The 23,685-nt window shown below is 39.0% G+C and overlaps 1 protein-coding gene across 2 annotated transcripts in view; it reads left to right on the top strand.

Annotated features, from left to right (window-relative positions):
- The window catches only part of LOC101852869 (hsc70-interacting protein), a 29,321-nt gene that overhangs the window by 2,179 nt on the left and 3,457 nt on the right, over positions 1–23,685 (top strand). For both annotated transcript variants that reach the window (XM_005105427.3, XM_005105428.3), the window contains exons 2-9: positions 6,987–7,182; positions 11,156–11,442; positions 12,315–12,399; positions 16,229–16,339; positions 19,754–19,856; positions 21,166–21,282; positions 22,126–22,186; positions 23,488–23,564. In XM_005105427.3, the coding sequence (XP_005105484.1) occupies positions 7,043–7,182; positions 11,156–11,442; positions 12,315–12,399; positions 16,229–16,339; positions 19,754–19,856; positions 21,166–21,282; positions 22,126–22,186; positions 23,488–23,564 (981 nt within the window). In that variant the 5' untranslated portion in view covers positions 6,987–7,042. The remainder of the gene's footprint in view (positions 1–6,986; positions 7,183–11,155; positions 11,443–12,314; positions 12,400–16,228; positions 16,340–19,753; positions 19,857–21,165; positions 21,283–22,125; positions 22,187–23,487; positions 23,565–23,685) is intronic.

Here is a 23,685-nt window from a genome sequence, read left to right as displayed (position 1 = left end):
ACCCAGGTGGGAATGGGTACCCGGCTATAGACAGCGAAAGATCTTGTCAGTTTGTTAGTGTTTGAGCGCTTAATCGGCTGCTTGCACTCTCTATGCTTCCCGGGAAGCTGAGAATGTTTCGGAGTGTTCTATGGTCTGCTGGGGTAATAATATAGTGTAAAGCGCATATAGCCTTCTGCTGAGCTGGGATATACAAATGCTATCTGTTATATTGTTAATTTTTTTTTTAAATACAAGGAAGAGGCTAGCCATACTTAATGACAGTCTAGCCATCTTAAGTACGGCTAGACTGGTTGGCTACAGCTAGACAGCTGGGCTAGCCGTACTTATTCTTAACGAAGTGACTATTCGGACTCGAGTCTGAATATGAAAAAATGTTATTCGGGCCCTGATTCTTGTCCAGCATGACATCACTTCCGACTTCCTGTGACTCGTGACTCCGGCTTCCTGTCCTGCTTCACTCGTGACTCGCCGGGATCACTTCGGGCAAAATGGCGTTTTGTGCAGGAGCCGAGTTTTTATCTTATGATGAATTTGAGGTCGGCCTGAAAAGTTATAGCGCTTCTAATAAATGTTTATTTGTCAACAGGTCATCAGAAGCAATTAAAGAAGGCTCGTTAGCGTGTGTCGGGGTCGGATGGGCGGCCTGCACACGTGTGGCTGTGTGCGTGTCGGGGAGGGCACTATCGGTCCGGGCGTTGAACGTTGCATACGCGTCGTTCTTTTTCCCCCCGGCAACTGATCATTATTACAATAAAAAGCTAGTCCTGACGTAGATCTACGTAATGAATTGTGCGCTAGTCTATGGAATCAAAAGTTGCCGTATGCTCAGCTCTACACAGCAACACAACTTTTTCTATGTATACAATCGAGATGACACAGGCTTGTGTATTTGAACGAATCGGTCTTTTTTTTTTTACACAGCTCATAATATGCAGGTGCCAGGTGGTCTGCTAATCTTCAATTTTACCTTTTTCTATAACAAAGAAAGTGGGAAACATGGGGGATGGGAGGGGGGGCGTATCAATGAGGCGGCGGGCTCGGATCGGCTGAAAAGGTGTGGGGGAAACTTTAAAAAGGCGGAAAATTGGAGTGGAGTCCAAATGTGAAAAAATGTTATTCGGACTCGAGTCCGAATAAAGACGGCCTATTCTTTATATGATGGCTAGACTGACCTTAAAAAAAATAGGCCTACTGAATTGTAAATATAAATTTTTAGTTTGCAGCTAAAGTATTTGTATTTGAAAGGAAACCAGGTGCCTTAATGACTGTGCATGTATTTTAAACCTCCTGTGTTCTAATGTTAATAGGGCCTTAGATAAGTACGGCTAGACTGGGCAAGCCTTACTTAAGTACGGGTAGACAGCCAGGCTAGCCGTACTTAAGGACGACTAGACTGTTAGGCTAGCCGTACTTCATATTGATGGCTGAATTGTAATTAATGAAATTTTTAGTTTGCAAAGCCTGAAGTATTTGTATTTCAGACAAAACCAAAAGGTGCCTTTCTGACTTGCATGTATTTGAACTTTAATAATTACTAGATCTAGATCTAATGAGACCTGTGTACTTACAGGTTTGAGTCGATAGGGCCAAACCTAGATCTAAGTACGGCAAGACTGGCATTCTAGCCGTACTTAAGTAAAAATACAATCGGGGGGAGGGGTGGGGTTGAGGGCAACACTGGATGATAAAATTTAAACTGAACTGGGAGTTCTGAGCTGCCTGGTTACCGTGTAAGTGACACTGAGACTACATGCCTGGATGCCGGTTACCGTGTATCATGTAGACTCTGAGGCTAGGTGTCCGGTTACTGTGTACGTAGACATGTCGCACTCCGCTCATATTTTTGGCCTTTATCTTTGCTTTCAATGAGATTGATTTCATATGACATTTATAAAGCATTCAAAAGCTAAAGGTGACGTTTTTTCCTCTTAGTTAACATTATCACTTTCTGTGAATGTGCTCAATATTTTCAGACCCAGCATAAAATTGTAGAGGCATATACTAGATCTAGATCCAGATCTAGCCGAAGTAGGCTAGATCTGCCAGTGTGTGTGTCTAATTCTCACCCCAGGTTTAGAGGTCGGCCTTCAGCCTGTATTACATCTTATGAAACATCTCGAGAATCTAGATCTAGAGGAAAGATGAGAAGTGACCCGACCCGGGTGGGTATAATGAAAAAAATTATTCACACCCTGATACTCACTTCCTTTTTAATTAAAAATCCTTTTGCTCTGAAAAAAGATTTCAGAAGAAATCCATAATTTTACACTTTGTATGGCCATACAAGCCGCCATAAATAAAACAAGGCCAGCTCTAGAGTCCGAATATAATTTTTATGTATTCGCACTCGAGTCCGAATATGTGTTTTATCTATTCGGGCTCGGGTCTGAAAAAAATGTTTTTATTTATTCATACTCCACTTGTATGTGTTATGTGAGTGTAACAGTGTAAGGGGGTTACATAATATAAAGGTCGTCTGGCAATTTTTTATTTTACGTAAAACCAGAATTAGAACTAGAATTGCCTACTAGGACTGTGTAATAGTGTCAAAAGTCAAACCACCACTACAGCTGCAGCATCATCATTACTTCCACCACCATTTGTCTTTCCACTTGTTTAATTTGATTTTGTTGTGTATTAGTATTATAGTTTTTCTTTAATTATTATTTTTTTATCACATCACACAAAACCTACAGCCGTGGCCTCTTCCCAACCCCTCTTCCCCCAGCAAGCCGAGAGTGCGTGATCGCTATGCGCAGTCTCGTTGGTCATTGGTCAGCGTAATTAACTTTGCCCCCGGCAAGGCCAGCTCAACTTAGTCGTTCTGTTCATACTAATGTGGCAGGGAGGGTCAGTTTAGATAGATCTAGTAACTGGATATTAAAGCTCACGCCTCGACTGTTATCATTCATCATCCAGTGCCAGATCTGCGACAGACATCGGCGATCATGATTTTCCATTCATTCCTTTGCTCGGATGCTCTCAGAAAAGCTACGTTTCCCTGATTTTTCCCTGTTACCCATTTGTTTAGGTTCCCTAAGTATGTTGTTCTGGGCCTACCCCTGCCTCGCTTGCCCTCAATTTTGCCAGTGAGAGCTAGATGTTCAAGACCCTTATGTCTATTCAGGTGTCCCAAAAACTGCATTTGTCGTTTCCTGATTGTTTTTAACATTGAGCGTCCCACGTGGGCTTCATCAAGCACTACCTCATTTGATTTCTTTTCCTTCCACGATACTCTTAGCAGTCTCCTAAGAAACCACATTTCTGTTGCCTCTATTTTATTTTCACTGTCTTTAGTGATTGTCCAGCATTCACAGCCATATAGAAGGGTTGACCAAACATAGCATTTCAGGACTTTCATTTTGGTGTTCATTGATATGTTTCTATTTTTCAGGATTGGGCTCATTTTATTGAAACTAGCCTTAGCCATTGCAGTTCTCCTTTTTATTTCTGCGGAAGATTTGGCATCAGATGTTATCATATATATATATCCTAGATATTTAAACTGTTGGACTTGTTTGATCTTTTCACCTTTGCTAATGAGATTACAACTAGGATTTGCTGCTTTTTTGGATATTACCATGCATTCTGTTTTCTTTACATTCAACAATTATCCTTTATGTTCACTTTCTTTTACAACAGTATCTAGAAGCATTTGAAGGTCCTTTTCGGAGCCTGCTATTAAAACCGTATCATCTGCATACCTGATGTTATTAATATTTTCTCCATTAACTTTGAGGCCTGGACATTCTTCTATGTTTCTAAGGATTGTTTCACTGTACATGTTAAAGAGGTCTGGTGACATAACACATCCTTGCCTCACTCCTCGCCTAATCTGCTTATATTCACTGTATTCTCCATTAATTCGTACAGCAGCGTTTTGGTCCCAGTACAAATTTCTGATAATTCTTAGATCTTTTCCATCTGTGTCTAGCTTTTCCAGTATTTTAAATAGCTCATCATGTCTAACTTTATCGAACGCCTTTGAATAATCTATGAAGCATAAATACAGATCTTTCTGTGCTTCAATACATCTTTCCATTAACATTTGCAAAGTGAATATAGCATTTCTGGTGCCCTTGTCAGGAACAAAGCCGAATTGCGTTTTAGATATCTCTGGTCTTACACTTCTTCTCAATCTTCCCATTATTACTCGCAACAATATTTTTGTAAAATGACTCATAAGGCTAATTGTTCTATGCATATCACACTCAGTGGCACCTGGTGTTTTAGGTAAAGCTATAAAAACTGACTTCATCATATCTTCTGGGATCTCACCGCTGTCATAAATAGCATTTAGGAGCTTTGTTGTTATTTCAGTGCCTAGTTCTTCGAGCGCGACAATCACTTCAACTGGAATATTATCTGGCCCTGTGGCTTTTCCTTGTTTCATTTTCCTAATGGCAGCTTGTACTTCTGCTTTCAGTATTGGAGGTCCATTTATTTCATTCTTTATTACCGGTTTTTCTCCTCTATTATCTTTGAAAAGTTCTTCTATGTATTCTGACCATCTATTTAAGACATCCCCGTTGTCCATTAAAATATCCCCTCCCTTTGATCTTATGCATCCTGTATTTGAGCATCCTTTTATCCCACTTACTTCTTTGATTTTTGAATGCATGTATTTGCTGTCTTTGTTTTGGTTCTTCTCTATTTGTTGACACTGATCGTTTATCCATGTTTCTTTTGCTTCGTTGCATTTTTTCTTTATTTTCCTGTTTAAGATGTTGTACTTTTCTACATTTGATTTTGCCTTTCTTCTCTCTTCCTTTAGGTTTAATATGTCCTGGGTCATCCATTTTTTATTTGCTTTTTTAGCTTTCGGGGGGACATTTTCTTCCACAGCTTCCATTATTGAGTCTTTCATTTTCCTCCATAGTTCTTCCGATTTAGTAATGTTTTCCAAAGCTTGAAATTTATTTCTTACATCTATGGAGAAACGTTCTTTCATTTCTTGATTTGTCTTTAAAAGACCTATGTCAAATTTATGTTCATACTTTGACTTTTTGAGTTTCTTTAGTCGTATCCGGATTTTACACACGACTGGTACATGATCACTATCATAGTCTGCTCCTGGCATTGATTTAGATGATTTTGTGTTTCTAAAACGTTTCTGAGAAAGTATGAAGTCTATTTGATTTCTACTTCTATCGCCAGGACTCTTTTAAGTGTATCTTCTTCTTGGGTGATTTTCATACCAGGTGTTTGATATCATAAAGTTATTTTTCTACACCATTCTACCAGTCGTTCCCCGCGTTCATTCTCTCTACCCAGTCCCCATGGCCCAACTATATCTTCTATACGTGTACTTCCTACTTTGGCATTAAAGTCTCCCATGACTATCTTTAGATCTTGTGATTTTAACTGTTTCATTGCCTTATCAAGGTCTTCATAAAAAGTCTCAATTTCCTCGTTGTCGTGCTCTGATGTTGGTGCATATATTTGGATGACACCTATGTCAAAAGGTTTTCCCTCTAATTTAGCCACGATGACTCTATCTGACACTCCCCAAAAACCTTTGATGCTCTTTGCTGTTGCTTCGTCAAATAAAATTCCGACTCCTCTTTCATGGGTTTTTCCTCCTGAATATATAACTGTTTTGGATCCTCTTTTAATCAAGCCTGCCCCCTCCCATCTAACTTCTGAAAGGCCTAACATATTTAGCTTCATCCTATCCATTTCCTGTTCTATATTATCTAATTTGCCTTTCTGGTACATTGTTCTTACATTCCATGTGGCGATGTTAAGTTGCTTATTTTTGCAGCCAGTAGCTGGATGACGATCGGGTGCCACCTGCTGCCCGTGGCGGTCCCTACCGAGCGGGGAGTTCAGAGCTGGATCATGAACCCCCTTAACGCTGTTATCTGATAAATGAATGTACTTTTCCATGACTGTTCTTGGGATATTACAGCAGTGGTTTCCCGTTGCCTACTGTTATCATTACGAGCGTATAATCGAAAAAATGTTCATGCTGGAAATATTAAGAAACAAACATTGCAAGTCGGAACTGACATCATGCTGGACTCAATTCAGGGTTCAAATATAATTTTTGTCTAGTCGGACTCAAGTCCGAATAGCCAAGCACTTCAATAAAACAATGTCGGCAACTTTTAAAAAAGTACTGAGACTTGACTTATATGAGTCTTGAGACTTTCTAAACAAGCTTGCTGATTCAACATGCTGGCCCTAGTCTGTCTTGCACGATGTGTTTTAAGAAGACAACACATCTTGCTTCTTGGGTAGAATTTTACTTTCACACCAGCCCGCAGATGCATTACTATTTGAGGCTGAACTTCTATATTTTTGGCAACAGAACACACAGCCACTAATAGTAAAACCACATCTTTGAATTGTTTTCAAGAAGGACGTGCTTATTCCCAACAGTACAAATTGCTTATATTCCCAGCCTGTGTTGGGAGTGGTAGAATTTGCCTTTTTCCAACCATTGTTGGGAACTATTAATAGCAAGGAAATGTCTCCCTAGACCAGGATTCTGGTCCACGGAAACAGAAAACACTCAGTCTTAGGGAACCATGAAAATATTTTGCCCTCCGATTGCGTGACCTCACGAGATGATAAAATTACTTCTAGATCTATCACAGCAGATTTCCTATCGGGTGTTTAATTAATGTATAGCGGGGAGGGCCCGGTGGTATTGTGAATGACGTCAACACTTCTACGCAAAGGCATGCTTAGAGATGTTTGGGGAAAGGGGGGGGGGAGGGGTCAGGAACTTGACATGATTCTGGCGTTGGTACAGTAGTGTTGAATCAATGTACTTACCATATTTATTTTGTTTCAATAGCTATACTAATACTTTCTCCTACCTCTAAACAGATGGAAAAAAATAGCTGGCACGGCTTCTTCTTAGAACTATATATAACTTCGGCAGAAAGAGAAAATGTAATTCAGACATCTGAGTTGAATTGAACAAATACAAGATGCTGTAAAATAAAATGTTTGATTTTGTCCTTGAATTTCAGATCACCTTTGCAAGCACTGAATCTAAGGGAAACTAAGACAAAGCGCCCGCGTCACGATGTCGAGCTCAAGCCAACATGTTAACGTCATTCCCGATGAGCAGCTAGCGATGCTCAAAGAGTTTATCTCTTTGTGTCAATTTAAGCCTGAAGTCTTCAAACTTCCAGAATTAAAATTCTACAAAGATTACTTGGAAAGGTGGGTTGGTTATTGTTTGTCTGTGAGTTTCATCACCTTTGAGAAGGAAAATGATATTTAGTTTAAATTTAGTGTGATGAAAGTTTATGGAAGCTTTGTAAAAGTAAAAGGGAAAATTTACTAAGCCTACTCAGCCCTATAAACAGACAGTTCAAGTTCACCATTCGCCTACAATTTCCTCTTTCACCTGTGTATTGGGTATAGGCTGCCAAGAAGAGCCCTCCGACTGTCTCTGTTCGGGTCGGCCTTCTCCATCTCCAGCCTATTGTGTCTCATATGCCCAAGATCTGTCTCTTGATCTCACTCTCAGGTGTGGATCTCGGCCTTCCTGTCTTTCTCTTCCCCTGGGGGTTCCATCTAAGGCTTTGTTTTATCATGTTATGGGCTGGCTGCCTGAGCATGTGTCCAATCTATAGCAACCTTTTTATATCTCACGGTCAATTGGTTGAAGTTCCGTTCACAACAGAAGTTTCAGTGCAGCAAAAAATTGCAGGGAAGGTTGACAGTGCAGGGTCAACTTTTCAAAAGACCAATGGAGGCCAATAGTTGTCGTAGTGGATGTTTAGAGAACAACTTGAAGGTCTAATTTATTTGCACTCTGTGTGTTGCTTTGGTCGGTCTTGTTGTTTTTCATTCAGCAATTGTTATCCTCTCTGTATGCAACTCAAGACTCATTAAAAGACAAAGACAGACAATGAAACGTGTAGGACTGAGGATTACTTTTCTTGATTTGAATAGGCCTAGTGTGAAGACAATGGATATAGATTTACCTGTAAATTATAGATGTCAAGATGTGCTCCATCTGATTTTTTATGGGTTTGGTGCCCCCACTCCCCAAGCCTGTACTGGTTTCCAATTCGTGCCAGAATAAAGTGGAAGGTGGGGAAAACGCAAATTGATTTTTCCTTGAGAATGGTAGGTCCCTCTTGAATGTTAAAAAAATCTTATGTAGAGAAGACCTGGGGATGTGTTAAGGAAGGTTCGACTGTACATTGAAATCAAATGCTTAATTTTGATAGATTTATGTGTGCCCAAAACGTATACTGGACCTGTCCAGAAAGTGGGGCTAAGCAAGATCTCAAACAATTTGGCCCTATAAAGATGTCAAATTTATTTTAAACTCATGGTACCGCCCCACAAGCAATTAGTACAGTGTTTCCAGGATAGTATGCCCTCCAGCCTTTTTAAAAAATGTTTACATGACACATGTCACCTAAATTGTAAATGATTGTCTCTCTCCTCACGGGCACAGTACCAAATTGTTTTAAGACGGCACATGTTAGACCCCTTTTGAAAAAAGCTGGACTTGATGAAAAGGATTTTTGATAATTTAGACCAGGTTCAAATCTCTCATTCTTATCTAATATTCTGGAAAAATTTGTGTCTAACAGACTCTTACATCATATTAAAGCATATAATCTTAGCGGAGTTTATCGGTCGGCATACAAGGCACACCATTGTACAGAGACAGCGTTACTTAAGGTCTATATTGATATTTTAAAAGATATTGATAAAAAAAGGTTCTTACTCTTTTGGACCTTTCGGCTGCATTCGATACCATTGATCATGACATTTTACTCAAGAGACCAAATACTACATTTGGTGTAAAGGGTACTATCCTGTGATGGTCTGAGTCATATCTTAAAAATCGAACACCAGCAGTTGTGGTTGAAAGCATGTGTTCTGATAATGTTTTGCTTAGATTTGGTGTTCCTCAGGGGTCTGTTCTTGGGCCTGTCTTGTTTACAAGGTATACACAACCTACTGCAGATATTTTAAGACAATATGGCATGAATTACCGTCATTATGCTGATTTTACTCCGATTTATAAATCTATTGATTTCGATCAAATATCATAGACCTGCATGTTTGCGGACAATCGTCTGAAATCCAACAATCGCGACCCGACCCGCGAGCTGGCCGAAACTCTCGGTAGGCCCACCTGTTTGGGTCATTGTGCGTAGTGCGAGGCCTGACTGACTGCCAGCGCCCCCTTTTCTCCCGTCGGCTTTGTTCGGCACTTTCGTTTTCGTGCCGACTGCCGACGTCGGCGTTGAAAAATGCGAATACGAAAAAGGACGACGAACTAAATTATCTACTTTCAGTTTCGTGCTCGAACGGCCATTTTGAATTTAGTTTGTTGACTAATTCAATTGTTCAGATCGTGTGGATTCATTCAAGTCCGACTCACTTGTTCTAATAGAATCTAGATCTAGATTTATATAGATCGTTATAGATCTCAATGGAGGATTCATATATTCCAATTCTATTGTGTCAAACCCTATCTTAGGTTGTGCTGTAATATTAATGTTGGTAAAAAGCATTTCATCAGGTGCGTGAATTATTTATTGGCCAACTCATCAGCTGAGTCCCTCTGTTCGGAATCGGATGCGGATTTCTAGTTCAAGGCCTATTCCTATTCACTTGTTCTACAAGACCTAGATCTAGTGGATCTAGATTTAGATTTATTTAGATTACTTCTAGATCTATATGGAGGATTCATATATTCCAATTCTATTGTGTTATAATGTATCAAACCCAATTTATATATTTATATAGCAATGTAGATGTAGGCCATATTATGCTCCTTGTTTGTTTTGGAGTGTGGTTTTTTAATTTTTAAAATCTTTTCATTTTGGACTTGTGCTGGCCTTTTTACATGAGGCCCGTTGCTGGTTCTTTTTTGGGGTAGGCCTAGAGGTAGGGTTAGCGTTAGGTCTCTTCTTTATTGTGTTTGCTGGGGTGGTCGCTTGTTACTCAGAAATCCTTCCTTATGACACCCACAAAAGTTCTTATTGGGGGGGGGGGGGTTGCGCAAAATTTTCAGACAATCTGGTTGAGGCTCACATGCAGGTCTAAATATCACTTTTAGTCGATTCCACTGAGCAATGTATTCTAAAAATATGGATGTTTAGTAATAAATTGAAACTTAATAATGACAGACGGAAATAATGTTGTTTGGGAACACAAAAGCCTTTAGAAATCTCCCAGAACAACAAATTGATATCAATAAGCATACCATTCGTTCAAAAAGAAGTCTTAAAAATCTAGAGGTTCAGTTGGATTATGATATGTCTATGTCCTCCAAAATTAGTCAGCTCAGCAAAAGCATCCATTTTCAGCTTCAGAAAATTGGCAGTGTAAGAAATTATTTAAATTTAACTAATGCAGCAGCCAAGACATTAGTGACAACACTGATTTTATAAAAACTAGATTACTGTAAATGCTATTTTATCCGGTTTTATGGCCGAAAAACTATCAAAGTTATAAGTACTCCAAAGTCAAGCAGCAAAATTGGTAATGAAACAAAAGAAATCAGCCAACGTAACACCAATTCTGAAAGAACTACACTGGCTGCCAGTAAAAGAAAGAATCAAATACAAAACTGCCGTTTTCTGTTTTTAATATGGTACTGATAGAGAGAGAGAATGGAAATGTCTTTCTTTTTATTGAGAACGAATGTTTTAATGAATATTTGTAGTTACTCAAGTTTCAATTTTTTTATGACCGTTTGTGAATTTTTATTGCATTGTTGTATATTTTTAGTGAACGCATTGCTAAGCTCACTATGAGACTGTTTTTCTCATAGAATGTTTTTATATATATTATATATACATAATACTGTGTTTTACGTACAATATCTATTAATTTTTAAGATGTGATGTCTTTTTTTTATGTAATGCGCATTGAGCATTTTTTAGAAAATGGAAATGCACAGCATAAATGCTATTTATTATTAGTAGTAGTAGTAAGTTGTGAGCCTTTGACACAATGAAGTAAAAATATCAACAGTGGTTTCTCAGAGGACTGACTGCCTATGATGTTTCTTTTTCCGTTTAGCTCATTAAGATTGTTATTGATGACAGCTTCTCTATGAGTAATGCGTCCTGAGTTTCTAAGAAGACAGTCAAGTGTGTGAAAGAGATACTTTGTAGGATTCAAATTTTATCGACGAATGTCTTCCCCTACCCAGCTTGGGAGCTAAGGTCCCATTCACCATGAAAGAGCCTCCCAACTACGATCCTCCACCAGAGTCAGATACTCAACCCCAGCCTGAGCCCAAGCACGAGCCACAAGAGGAAGAGGAGGGGGAAGAGGAAGATGAGGTGGAGAGCGATGTGGAGCTGTCCATGGAAGGAGTCATCGAGGATGATGACGAAGACATGCCAGAGTATGGAGACGAGAACATCGAAGTGACGGATGAAATGATGGATGAAGCAAATGACAAGCGCTCTGCAGCACTGGATGCGACAGCTGAAGGTAGTCGACTTAATGTGCATAGTCACTATTCCAAGGCAAATGAGTCTATTTCTTTCTGCTTTTTTTCTTTTTTTTAAATCCAGCGTACAAGGTACGGTCTAATGAATGGTTGTCAGTTTTCTTGCAACTAACAAGTCTGTTGTGAGAGCTACTGTTCAGTGTCTTGAGAAAATATGTAATTGATATTGAGGCTGCTATAAAACACTTTTGTATATGCCAAGTGATTTTGAAAGACATTTTAAAAAATTGTTCTTTGAGTTTTGAAAGTTCGAGGTGTCTTTAAAAAATGTACAACAGACAAATTGTTGAGGAAGGGGGCTGTAAATTTTAGTCCCGGCGGTAAAGGTTTGCTACGAATGAGCTTCATGATAAATTAAGCAAGTACCACAAAAAGCAGATTGCCTTAGAAATGTGTCCACTTACAATTTTTTTTTTTTATTCTTTTTTTATATTTTTTTTTTTTTGCGTTTGTCAAACGCCCTTTCATATCAAAAAGGGTAATTTTGAAGGCAGGGAGTCTATAATATTTTGTTACCTACCCTCAGCTGACAGTCTGACACAAAAGAGAGCTAGACAGAAGGCTTAATAATTACGAGAAAAGATACCATTCTTTCCCCATAGATGTTGTGATGTACGAGTGTCACCTCAGGGATGGAGCAGCTTTGTCTTGTGTTTGTAACACAACAGACAATGTATATTTTCAGGGCTACTCAAAGTGTTTCAATAATAATTTGAACAGAAGGACACTGAATTTTTCATGATCTTATGTTTTGGAATTATTTTTGACATTGTTATTTGTATCTATTCCTTCAATATCTTTTATAGTCTTGTGTTTAAAAAAAAATGTTTTTTATTTGTTTTCTTTCTCAAAGGTCGCTTGGAAGATGCTATTGACTTGTTCACGGATGCCATCAAATTAAATCCACAGTCATCGCCTCTGTATGCAAAGCGTGCAAGGTATGGTGGTGTTCCTTTTTTAGATTGTGTCTATTGTTAAAGCCTTTTACAAACTCGCAGTAACGATAGGATAACTATTCATTAAGGTGTTAATTTGTTTAACTCCTTATCTCGGGAAAGCGGCTCCAAGTTGCTCGTCGTCGAAACTACTGTGCTACTGACAGCATCTCAGGCGCTTTCCTGAACGACGACTTTGACATCAAATTACTTTTCGGCAATAGTGTGGAATTTAAAAAATGACAGCTAAACACATTCATTCTTAGATTTTGTGTCGGACACTTATGAATGTAAAGAAATCAGAACATTGTCAGTTATTGCAAATGGTTATAGAAACGAAAATTAAAGCTGGAAAAGCCTGGTGCTGATTCAGTGTCACTGGAAAGCTAGAAATTATTTTTATAACACAATTACGAGAAGTCATCCCTGTTATTCAGTCTACCTATAAAACCTAGATCTAACGTTTTAAGAAAAATAAGGAATAATTTATGGAGTGTAACTGATAACCTATTACTGTTCATGTATTACATTGTTGTAGATGTATTCTATCACTAAAATCGGTTTGTACTTTTTCATAGAGAGACATCAGGGTAATTTTGATAAACTTTAGAGAAAATATGCAAATATTCCCGATTATATTAGACGCATAAAGTTGTATTTGGAGGAATTACTTCATAGAGAATTGTGTGCCAGATGGATAAAGTTGCAAAATTACCGCTACCTATTATACGCGCAGAAACCATCTTTTCTGAGTATCTGCACCAATGTTATGTCGTTCATGTTCCAAAAATTCGACAGTTTTTGTCGTACCTTTTTTTTTTTTACATTGATTTTTTTTTTCATTCACACTTGTCAAAAAAATATTACCATTTAGCATTGCTGACTTCAATGCGTCTAACGAAATAACCAGCCAAGTTACAATGTCCGTTGTTTTTTGGGTCTTGAGAGCAGAAATGCGTGCTTTGGATGCGTTAAATGATAATTACCATAAATCAGGCCTGCCTAAATCTGCCGATTTTTTCGGTAGATACCGATTTTTCCGGTAGATACCGATTTTGGGTGTGTTATACCGCCATACCGATAATTTGTCAAAACTACCGGATGTGCGATGGTTGCCAAAAGAATAAAAAGGAAAAAAAATTCTGCAGTACTTCCATTGTTCTTTGTTTTTACGGAAATCCGTACATTCCGAAAGTTCCGTACGTGCTGCATCATCATATCAACTCCATGCGTTAAAAGAGAGAGAGAGAGATCAGCACTTGGCTTCGTAACTTGTCAGATATTTACGGCATCTCTCGGCAATTTAAGTTGTATTAAAAACTGCCAGATTGCGCATTTCGTACTCTCGACCATTGTCTATCTGTGCCGTTCGGTCAGCAATAGATTTTCACGTGCATATCGGCTAAAATCTTGTCTACTCACGATAGGTAATCTTCCTCCTTCCTTTCATTCATTCTTTCTTTCTGTCTATCTTCGGGTTTGTGTTGCGGCTGGAAAATCTGTGCATTTAATTCATTTATTTAGAAAACAGAATTGTGAATGTAGAAAGAAAACCGGTATGGAAGCAAAACATTCTAAAATCTGTCTTGGTCTAGAGAATTGGTCAGTACCTAGGTCAGTATCAAATGAGGATTCTACGCAGGGGGACTGCTGGAATTATTACCCGGGAATCTGGATTTTAAAATTGCTGAGACCCGAGAAAATGCACAAAGTCATCGAAACCAAATCTGAAAAGGCTACTGAGTTCATATTGTACCGGTCGCGTTTGTGATATTACGTTCGGCTTTCCCCAGTCCAAGAGTACGTTTCACGCCAATAAGCGGCTATGGCGGCAGGCGGAACCGTAGGTGTCACACTGAGACTCCATCGCTAAAATCAAAATCTACTTTTGCTTTCGATGCCACTCAGAATTGTTCGATGATAGTTTGTTAACGTTAGATTTACAGTTAATAAAAATTTGTAACGTGCAGTTTGTGCATAAAAAACACAATGTCGCCATACAAATTAAATCGATATTCTCATTCTCACTGATGTCACTATAATGACAAAAAAACGAAGAAAAAGAAAACAAGCGTCCTCCGATTTCTAGATTGTCGGGCCCGTCATCGTGACCGGTCAGTGAACCTGTGCGAGTTCGTGAATACGGCGTGAGTAAGGGACCGGCCGGTGGTTGTTGGGGAAAGCCTAATCAAAGTTCATTCAAAGTAGGAGTGTTGCAGGATGTCAGAATTGAAGGGAGGTGTTTGACGCAATAAAGTCTACAGCAACAGGAAAAGACTGCGGTGCAAGACACTGATGCTAAAATAAAAACGATAAGTGGAACTGGTTTTGTCATTCGACAATCGAGTACATAAATGAGGGAACATTAGAGCACAGGCTTGATGATTGTTTCTTCAAGGTTGGTGTTCCCGGATTTGTCAGTGATGACAAATTGAATAGTGGCAATGAGGAAATGCCATTTTTGACCCTCGGAAAGCTCTATGTTGGATGCCTATGCATCATGATGGCCTGTTGCTGATTAAAAACTGGTACTGTGATGTAGCATTTTGAAAAAAAATCTGACTTACTCAATGATGCAGTGATTCACTGTTTGCCAGGTTTTCAGCATCACTACATCCCACACTCTCACAGTCCTTCCAGCTCCGGCTCTCAGTACACGCTCTCTTTTATTTTCACTTTTTGCTCTACCATAAGCCTAACTATAAAGGTTTTATAAATAAGTTTTGTCTTGCATGCTTTTTAAAATCCGTGATTGCTGAAACCAAACATGGTTTTGGCAGTTGATGTTCTTCTTGCCTCTCATCAGGCCCAGATCAGGATTCATTTTGTATTTTTAGGGTAAAACTAGTTAGAATTAATTGTCTGTCATACCTAAGTCACGAAGGACTTATCAGTGTCCTATGCTAGTGTGGAGAAATATGTTTTAATATAGTTTCTATTGGTATGGGCTAGGGGTTTTGAAGTCAGTTTGGCAATCACCCTGCACTCAATTCCAAATTCAATACTGAATGATAGGTGCCTTGAACGATAGTCCATAAATGATTCTTTCAAAAAAAACCTCGCCTCATTTCATACAAACTGTTCATCTTAACTTGTGCACACCCAAACACCCCCTTCACCTCCCCACATATATAAACACATGCAAGAGCATGCACATGTGAACCCACAGTACACAGACACACACACACCTACAAGTTTTCAAAATATAATTACCCAATATCACAGAAAGCAGGCGCGTTCGATGGGGCTACGATCATCTTTTTTTTTTCCTTCTTTATCTCTGTACTACCTGATTTTGGGCCAAACTACCTGAAAATGACCCTGAATCTACCTGAAATGGGAACTTTGAGGTAGGCAGCCCTGCATAAATGCTCGGATACTCCTAAAACTGTACGTTGAAAAGTACCAAAAATGAGGTCAGGCCAGACAGAGCGGCGACAGGGTGCGGGGAACCTCCCGCTACAACTAAAATTCCATTGCCGGTGTGCCATGACCGATACATTAGGTAGGGGCGGAGCATATCATTGTGCAGGATTCTAAACAGGCAACTCCGAAAATGCAGTTTTTGTTGTTTTTTCTCCCCTCCGTATTCTGACTGACATCACTCAACTTATATCTTAAAATAAGTTTCAGTCAGATCAACCTTTATGTTTTGTGGCTTTGGCTTTCCACATTATTTGGCTTGATCTTATTAGAGATGGACTTTGAATTTGCATTCTACTTCTTTGATAACTTTTTGTTGAAAGAGGCGTTATTTCCATACCATATGATGAATATATTGGAGAATGTGATTAGCTTGCATTTTACTGTATATATTAAATTTCTCACCCAGTGTTTACTTGAAGATGAAAAAGCCCAAGAAGGCAATTCATGATTGCACCAAAGCCATAGAGCACAATTCTGACTCTGCGCAAGGCTACAAGTGGAGAGGAAAGGCCTACAGGTAAGGGCATGGCTTTCGTTACGAACAAACTAAATTTTTCTTTGAGGGTTTTATCATTTCAAAATTTTCGTCATTATTTAATCTTGTCAGTGTATTCTGCTGAAGGCTTTGCAAAGACATCTCAAGTGAAGAATATTTTATCAGTTTCGTTCCACCACTCCATCGAGACATGGAAACCCACTCAAAGACTCTTGTTTTTACGCTTCAGGCTAGTTGCTTACGACAAAAGATTGTTTATCCTCCTTCTCTCATTTGTATCTTTAATCTTGCTGTTTGAATTGTTAAGGGCTCCACTTAAACTTTGCGTGTGAGTTCTTTTGGAATTTTTCATTTTATCCTCAGATTGTTTTGGGTCATGACATTCACATTATTAGGTTTGACCTGACCTGACCCAATTAAACTCTAATTGTGAATGGGGGGTTCAGGGATATTATTTGCTTCTCTGCAGGCTGTGTTTATTTTTCTCTTAGGATTACCCTGAAGGTCCTTCTTAGTTTCTTTTGTTTTTTATGTTTTTCGGTCTGTTGTTAAACTGTTCCCCAGGGCTTGGAAAAGGGCTTGTTGTTTTGCTTAGCTCATGCACTCGTTCTCTCACTCCGACGGTAGTGGATGGTTGGTGGGCACTCTGTGTGTGATGTGCTGCCTCTTTTCACCAAACATCCTCCATCCATATCTCTCTCGTTCTTTTCTTTGTATGTTACTCTCTTGTCACACCTCTAATCTGTGGCACTCTATCGTATTTATGTTACAAGTGCCATAAAATTCTAACTAAAATTAAACACTCAAGGTATGGTCCTTAATGTTCACTGTGATAATAATAATAGAAAGCTTTTATATAGTGTATATTTCTGCTCAATAGCAAGCTTCTATCATGTGCTTTTTAATCTACATTATTACCCCAGCAGAACTGATAGCATTCTGAAACAAATCTCAACTTCATGAGAAGCGTACAGTGAAAGCTGGGTTTTTTTTATAGTGCTAAAACACTAAAATACTAACGAGATCTTTCTGTCTATGGTCGGGTACCCATTCCTATCTGGGTAAAGTGGAGACGAAAGCAGATGACAGAACATGATTAGAGAGCACACGGCGTACAAACACCGATCTTTTAGTTGGCTCGGCGATGGAGTGACCGGGTCATGGCGGGCCAGTCACCCACAGGTCACTAACCCGACCTCTCGCTACCTGCGTCGGTAGCCGGTGAAATGAATTTTTCAACCCATGTTTTATCGTCTTGCACAAACAAAAAATATCATACGTGAACACAAGTTTGTTCTTTAGAGAAAGCAACTAAACTTCTTTATTGGTGCGAAATAGCAATACCATGGCAGCTCACGTTTTGGAGTTATATGCTCTTAAAATGTATGTCTATTTATAGTTAGTCAAAACAACAAACACATATTGAGTGGCAAATAACTTATAAGCCTAATGATAAATATTTACAAAACTGCCACGTAAGACAGGAAAATGTGTTTAGAAATTGACTCACTTAAAATTTTGTTTCCAGCACGAACATGGAACTCGTCATGAGCATGATAGCCAAAACGCTTCCCTGCATTCATGACTTTTTGTATCCAATGGATTGTGTATCCTCCTAAATAATGATATACTGACGTATCTTCAATATACAGCACCGATTTCTTTTCACAAAATGAACATGTACAGAATAAAAGTATAAATTTAAACAATTTTTCTTTCTAAACATATCCAGCAGCTCGCAGTGAGGGAGCTATTTGCAGGAGATGCGACACAAAAATAAAACGCATTATGTCTATCTGGTTTGGGATCCTTCGTGATCTGGCTTCCAGTTTTGAGATCGCTTGGTGGCTGCTTTCTGTGTCCTGTTCTCCCAAAAGCCCGAGAGCAAACATGTATTGTTGTATGTGTGGAATACAGTGTTGCTATGATATGTGTTGCTTTGGGATAACTTTGCCGGGAAATAGCGTCTGAATGCGGCCATAATATGTAATTGTCGATAGCTACGGAGATTTCTGGAAGTGAAAATTGTTTGACTGGTTTGAGATGTGATATTGCAGTGTGAACATGGCTAAATCTTTCTTTGAGAAGATTGAATATTGCTTCCAGTCCACTAGCTTCCTCAATTTTTGCAGTTTCGGGGGAGTATTTTCTTGTTTCTATATAAATTGTGTTTGTTAGTTCCTTGCATACATGGGGATGGAGGGAGGTATGCTTGGGATGTTTTGCAATGTTTGCTTGAAATGGATCTTTGTATGCAGCCACCCAAGCGGTGCCGACAAAACGGAGAAGGAATTCACATTTATGCTATTGTCAAACGCACACCACATGTTCCTACTGGTGCCAACGGCTTTTTTTGCAGCATGAATTGACGTAACGTAACACAATATCTCCTTTTGATAGATAAAATCGTGGTAAAACACTTGGCACAAACGCTAGCGGAAAATGACTGTTCATCTTCGTCCCTCACATCAATCCCATAAATCAAGAGAATATCTCCTGCCATTGTCTTACATAATCAGGGCTTTCTGTACTGTTTTGTTAGACAGTTAAATTTAAACGCCAATACACCCGACAAAGTTCATTCAGAGACTCTATGCCTCTCATATGAGTGACCCATTGCAGTTTAACAATTTTTACTTAGGAACACAATTCACTAACTGATTGCCAGTCACTGCATAGTGCTGGAAAAACAGAATTCACATCATTAGAAAATATCATTTGATGGCTATCACACCGCGCTAACAGAAATAAACTCCATTGTTTCATTTTGGAATGATTTGTAATTACATTTGAAGAGATCACATTATTAATGGCACTTCCGATCACTTAACACTCACAATTTAAAACTGTTATTATTCCCAAACGAATAAGTGAAAACTGTTGAAACTTTCACAAGATACCAAGAAGACGTAGACGAAGCGAAATTGTTGAAGAAGTAGATTCTAGGGATAGAGTGAGCATCATTTTACGGCTCATGAAATTAAGGGAAGAAACGCGTTCTGATAAGGAGAAGACAGGACCCCGGTCAATCCCCGACTTGACGCGTGAAATTGCAGGTCACCTGCCGGTGATTTATGGCCTACCCCGGGGGGCCCGGACTAACTAAAAGATCGCTGAGACGGAATTTTGGACGCCGTGAGCAGGAAAGGAGGTGAAAGGAGAACATTTTAGAGAAGAAAATTTCCATCAATGTCAGGTTTCGAACCCTGGACCTATTGAATGAGAGGCGAACCCTGAACCTCTAGACCACGAAAGCCCCCTTGTTCATGCTGCAAATAAAGCAAAGAAAATTTCTATGTGCATAATAAACGAACTAGTGAACCATTCATGTAATTGTCAGAACAACTTTTTCTTTGTCAAGTTGAATGTGCCCATTCAACACAAGAAACCACATAAATTCACACTTTTTTTTTTCTTCCTTATTTTGCTACCCAGGCTCCTGGGTCGCTGGGAGGAATCCTACCATGATTTGACCTTGGCCTGTAAACTGGACTATGATGACGATGCAAATGCCCTTCTCCATGAGGTTACAGCTAATGTAAGTCTTATGACTGTGTCAGTTTTCAACTCTCTCGTATGTACGCTCTATCTCTCTCTCTCTCTCTCTCTGAGCTCCCTCCATCCCTGACATATATTGAGTGCTCCCAATCTTCCATATTTTTACAAAAATTAGTTGTTTCTGAAAGTTCCGTACCTGCCAGCCACTTCATCTTATCTACTCCATCTGTAAAGAAAAAGTTATAATATTGTTGGATTATTGGCAAAGGATCCGTACTTTCCTCAATATTTTCTTTATTTAGTTAGAATATTTACAGTAACTCTCTGCAATAAGTTGTTGACCTGTTTGAAACCTGCCAGATTGCCCATTTCATACTCTCGACCATTGTCCCTCCATGCTTCCTTTTGGGGTCAGTCAGCAATACATTTTCAATGTCAAATGCCTAAAATCTGGCAAGTCCCAATAGCGCTATGTTTCTTCCGCTTCCTGCTTTCATTCATTCATTCTTACAGTTGGTCTTCAGATCTTTGCCGCAGCTGAAAAATTTGGGCATTGATCGAGAAAACTGAATTGTGATTATTGAATAAAGATCATTATCAAAAATAAATTTTCTCAAATCCATCTAGATTCTAGATCTGAAGAAATTGTCAGTATGAGGATTCAACAGAAGCAGAATAAGGTCGTTGGCGGTGTAAGATTGGTGCTAAAATCAAGAATGAGTGTTTTGATGTTTTTCATTGTGTTAAATTCAAGTGACAAAGACGCACACACATGAGGAATTTATTAATATTTTGGCGCAGGGATCATGATGGTGATGATGCTGATAAATCAGAAAGTGAACCGAAGTGTTTCTTTCGGATTTCTTTTTTTGCCAAGTAGACCAGTGGGTAGGGGCTAGGAAGAGGAGTTGGGGAAGAAAAAGGATTTAGAAGTGCTTGAACGTAAGCGTGTTTGTGTACGAGGAGGGGGGGGGGATGCATAGGTCCAGTTGCAGCAAAACAGGCATATACTTGCGAAGAGGTCACCCTCTCACTATAGCTGATCTCTAAGTACGGTAAACCTATCACTTTTTGTCATTTTTCTTCTTTCTCACAATGTACATCTACGTTGTAATTGAACTTTTGATTACTAAAATCCCTACAAAAGTGAATGTTATAGCAAAAGTGCGTTTTTTGCAGATATGTTTTAGAGATAGTTTTAAAGAGTAAAATGGGACTTTGAGCTTCAGAAAGTGAACGTTACAGCTGAGAGTACATTTTAAGCCGAGATCTTTATAGCAAGGTTTTACTGCAGTTTAGTGTCATTGTGTACTGAAGTCAGTAGAAGAACTGACAAATTCCGTTCTCAGGCCAAAAAGATTATGGAGCACCGCCGCAAGTATGAGCGCATTCGTGAGGAAAAGGATCTGAAGAAGAGAAAGGAGAAAATCAAGAGAGCAAGGGAGGAGTATGAGAGACAGAAGGAGGTGAGTGGAACAGAATTGGGATTGTTTAAATAGTTTTTCTCAAATTGTCACTGCAATATGGAGAGCATCAATTTGTACTTATTATTAAGGAGGCAGGATCAGGAAATTTTCATCAGACTGTATTTTCACCAGGAATGGTAGATTGTTGTAAAGTCTGCTGATATCATATCATGGCAAGAGGCAGTCAAAGAAAAAAAAAAGAAAAGAGTTAAAGTGTTAAAATAATGAAAGGATTGAGATATAAGCTTAAAATTTAGGCAGTCAGGGGGAAAAGAGTTAAAATGTTTAACACTTTGCCCTCCATGGGACACCGATTGGTGACAGTGTGATATATGGCAACAAAAATGTTGTAGCGATGTTCTCCCTTTTGACATGCACACTTGTTGAAGTTATAATTTCCTTTCTGAATGGTTTGTGTAGCCTTTGAGGCAAAAAATCAGTTTGTTTACTACAATTGGAGTTCATTTTTATGTCGAGTAGACCTAGCATGAGTGTTGCCTTACACTTATGTCATGATGAGAATTCGGGTGATGAATGCGCTAGATCTAATGCTTCCAGTTCCGATTCTAATTCCTTTATTGGTGAACATACGAGCATTGTGTTCAAATTTTTCAATATGCTGAAAATTTCATAATGGTTGGGGTATATTTGATATATGTACCGTATCTGCATCTTTGTGTATGGGGACAACGGTTGTGCCCTCTGCAAGCTGCGTGGGTGGAAAGTGGTAAAGTATGAAATCATTGAGATATAAACTTAAAAGATACTCAGTCAGAGGGTTTAAAAAATTTAACAAAATACAATATGGTTTGATAGTTGTTGTTTTGTATCTGTGTTCCTCAGCAACAAAGCAGCAACGCAGAAGCTGATGGGGGATTTGCCGGTTTCCCAGGAGCTTTCCCAGGTAAAAAAAAAAAAGAAAAGAAAGAAATTTGAACTGCAACAGATGAGTGACTCAAATTCCTCTTTATGCATCCTTTTCAGAAGTTTTTCTTGCTTTAGCATTTAATAATTTGAATGAATGAAACAAATTACATAATCCATACAAAAAAGGTAATGATACGTTCATGAAACCTAGATACATACATACTCTTAAACACACAAATTGAGTACATGCAAATATTTTATCAGTTACCAAATACCCCGAAAAAACCTCCTGTGCAATTGTATAAACACCCCTTCACAGCATCATGTTTGGGGGGGGGGGGGGTTAGCAGCTGTTATCATTTCTTGTTCAAAGACGCCCCACCATAATGGCCATCCACCTAGACGCTGTGTCTGGGCAAGAGCATCAGACAAAAGCAATTTTTTTTTTGGTCCCGTGTCCTGATTTTGGTGCCCATATTTGTTGGTTACGTAAAAATGTATTGGCATGGTGCAAATTGTTATGTTTTTTTAGAGAAACAAGGGAAAGGGGAATTGTTAAGTCGGTGATGATGATGATCAAAAGCATATGTGTTACATTGTGGTGGAATCGGGCGCTTGTCAATTTTGCGACCTATGGAGTTATTGATATTATCTTAAAGCCTGTCCATTTGCCTTGCTTTTGATGGAAAAAATATCCATTTATCTTGGATACAAATCAAGATATTGGCGATTGAAGGAGGTGGGGTTGTCTGATTTCTGAGATAAGATTAATGAGAAAATGCCCGCCAAAGTTGAGATATATCCTTAGCTTGGGAGTCCGTGGAAACTGAAGATTTACATCTTTCAACGTTTTTCAGTAAAATGTATTTTTTTAAAGGCATGAAAGGTGTTGAGCCAAAAAACAAAAATTTGATAAAAGTTCCCAAACCTGCTGAAAAATGCCAGTTTCTTGACTTTCATTATTTTGACGAGCGCCTGATTTCACCACGCTGCCTCACAAATTTATTTTGCGTGTTGGCTCAGTTTTAACTCAGCTACGGTTGAACAAGAATTTCAATATCAGACTTCGTTTCAACATCTTTATATGGGGTGGGGAAGGGGGTTCTGAGTACAATTTGTGTTTTGAGCATTTTTAATCATTCTTGATTTTGTTTTCTTCTCTCACTCTAACTCCTGATTTTCAAACACCCCTCTTTTCACTCGAAAGTGCATCCCGGATTTTGTAACATTGCTGTTTAGATTGATGGCTAACAGATCCGAAAAGACAAACATGAATAGACTGAAGTTTGACAATGTTGCCATTGTGTAGATTGTGTTGTTTTGGTTTCTCTCCTGTAGGCTCAGCCGGAGGTATGCCAGGAATGCCAGATCTCTCCCAAATCCTGAAGGACCCAGAGCTGTTGCAAGCCTTTCAGGTGCTGTGCTCTCTTGTCTTGTCAGTCCATCTAACTGAATAACTCTGTCTGTCTGTCTGTCTGTCTGTCTGTCTGTCTGTCTGTCTGTCTCCCTCCCTCCCTCCCTCCCTCCCTCCCTCCC

The sequence above is a fragment of the Aplysia californica genome, unplaced genomic scaffold, assembly GCF_000002075.1.
Source record: "Aplysia californica isolate F4 #8 unplaced genomic scaffold, AplCal3.0 scaffold00470, whole genome shotgun sequence".
NCBI classification, from domain to species: Eukaryota; Metazoa; Mollusca; class Gastropoda; order Aplysiida; family Aplysiidae; genus Aplysia; species Aplysia californica.
This window is presented reverse-complemented; position numbering and strand designations above follow the sequence as displayed.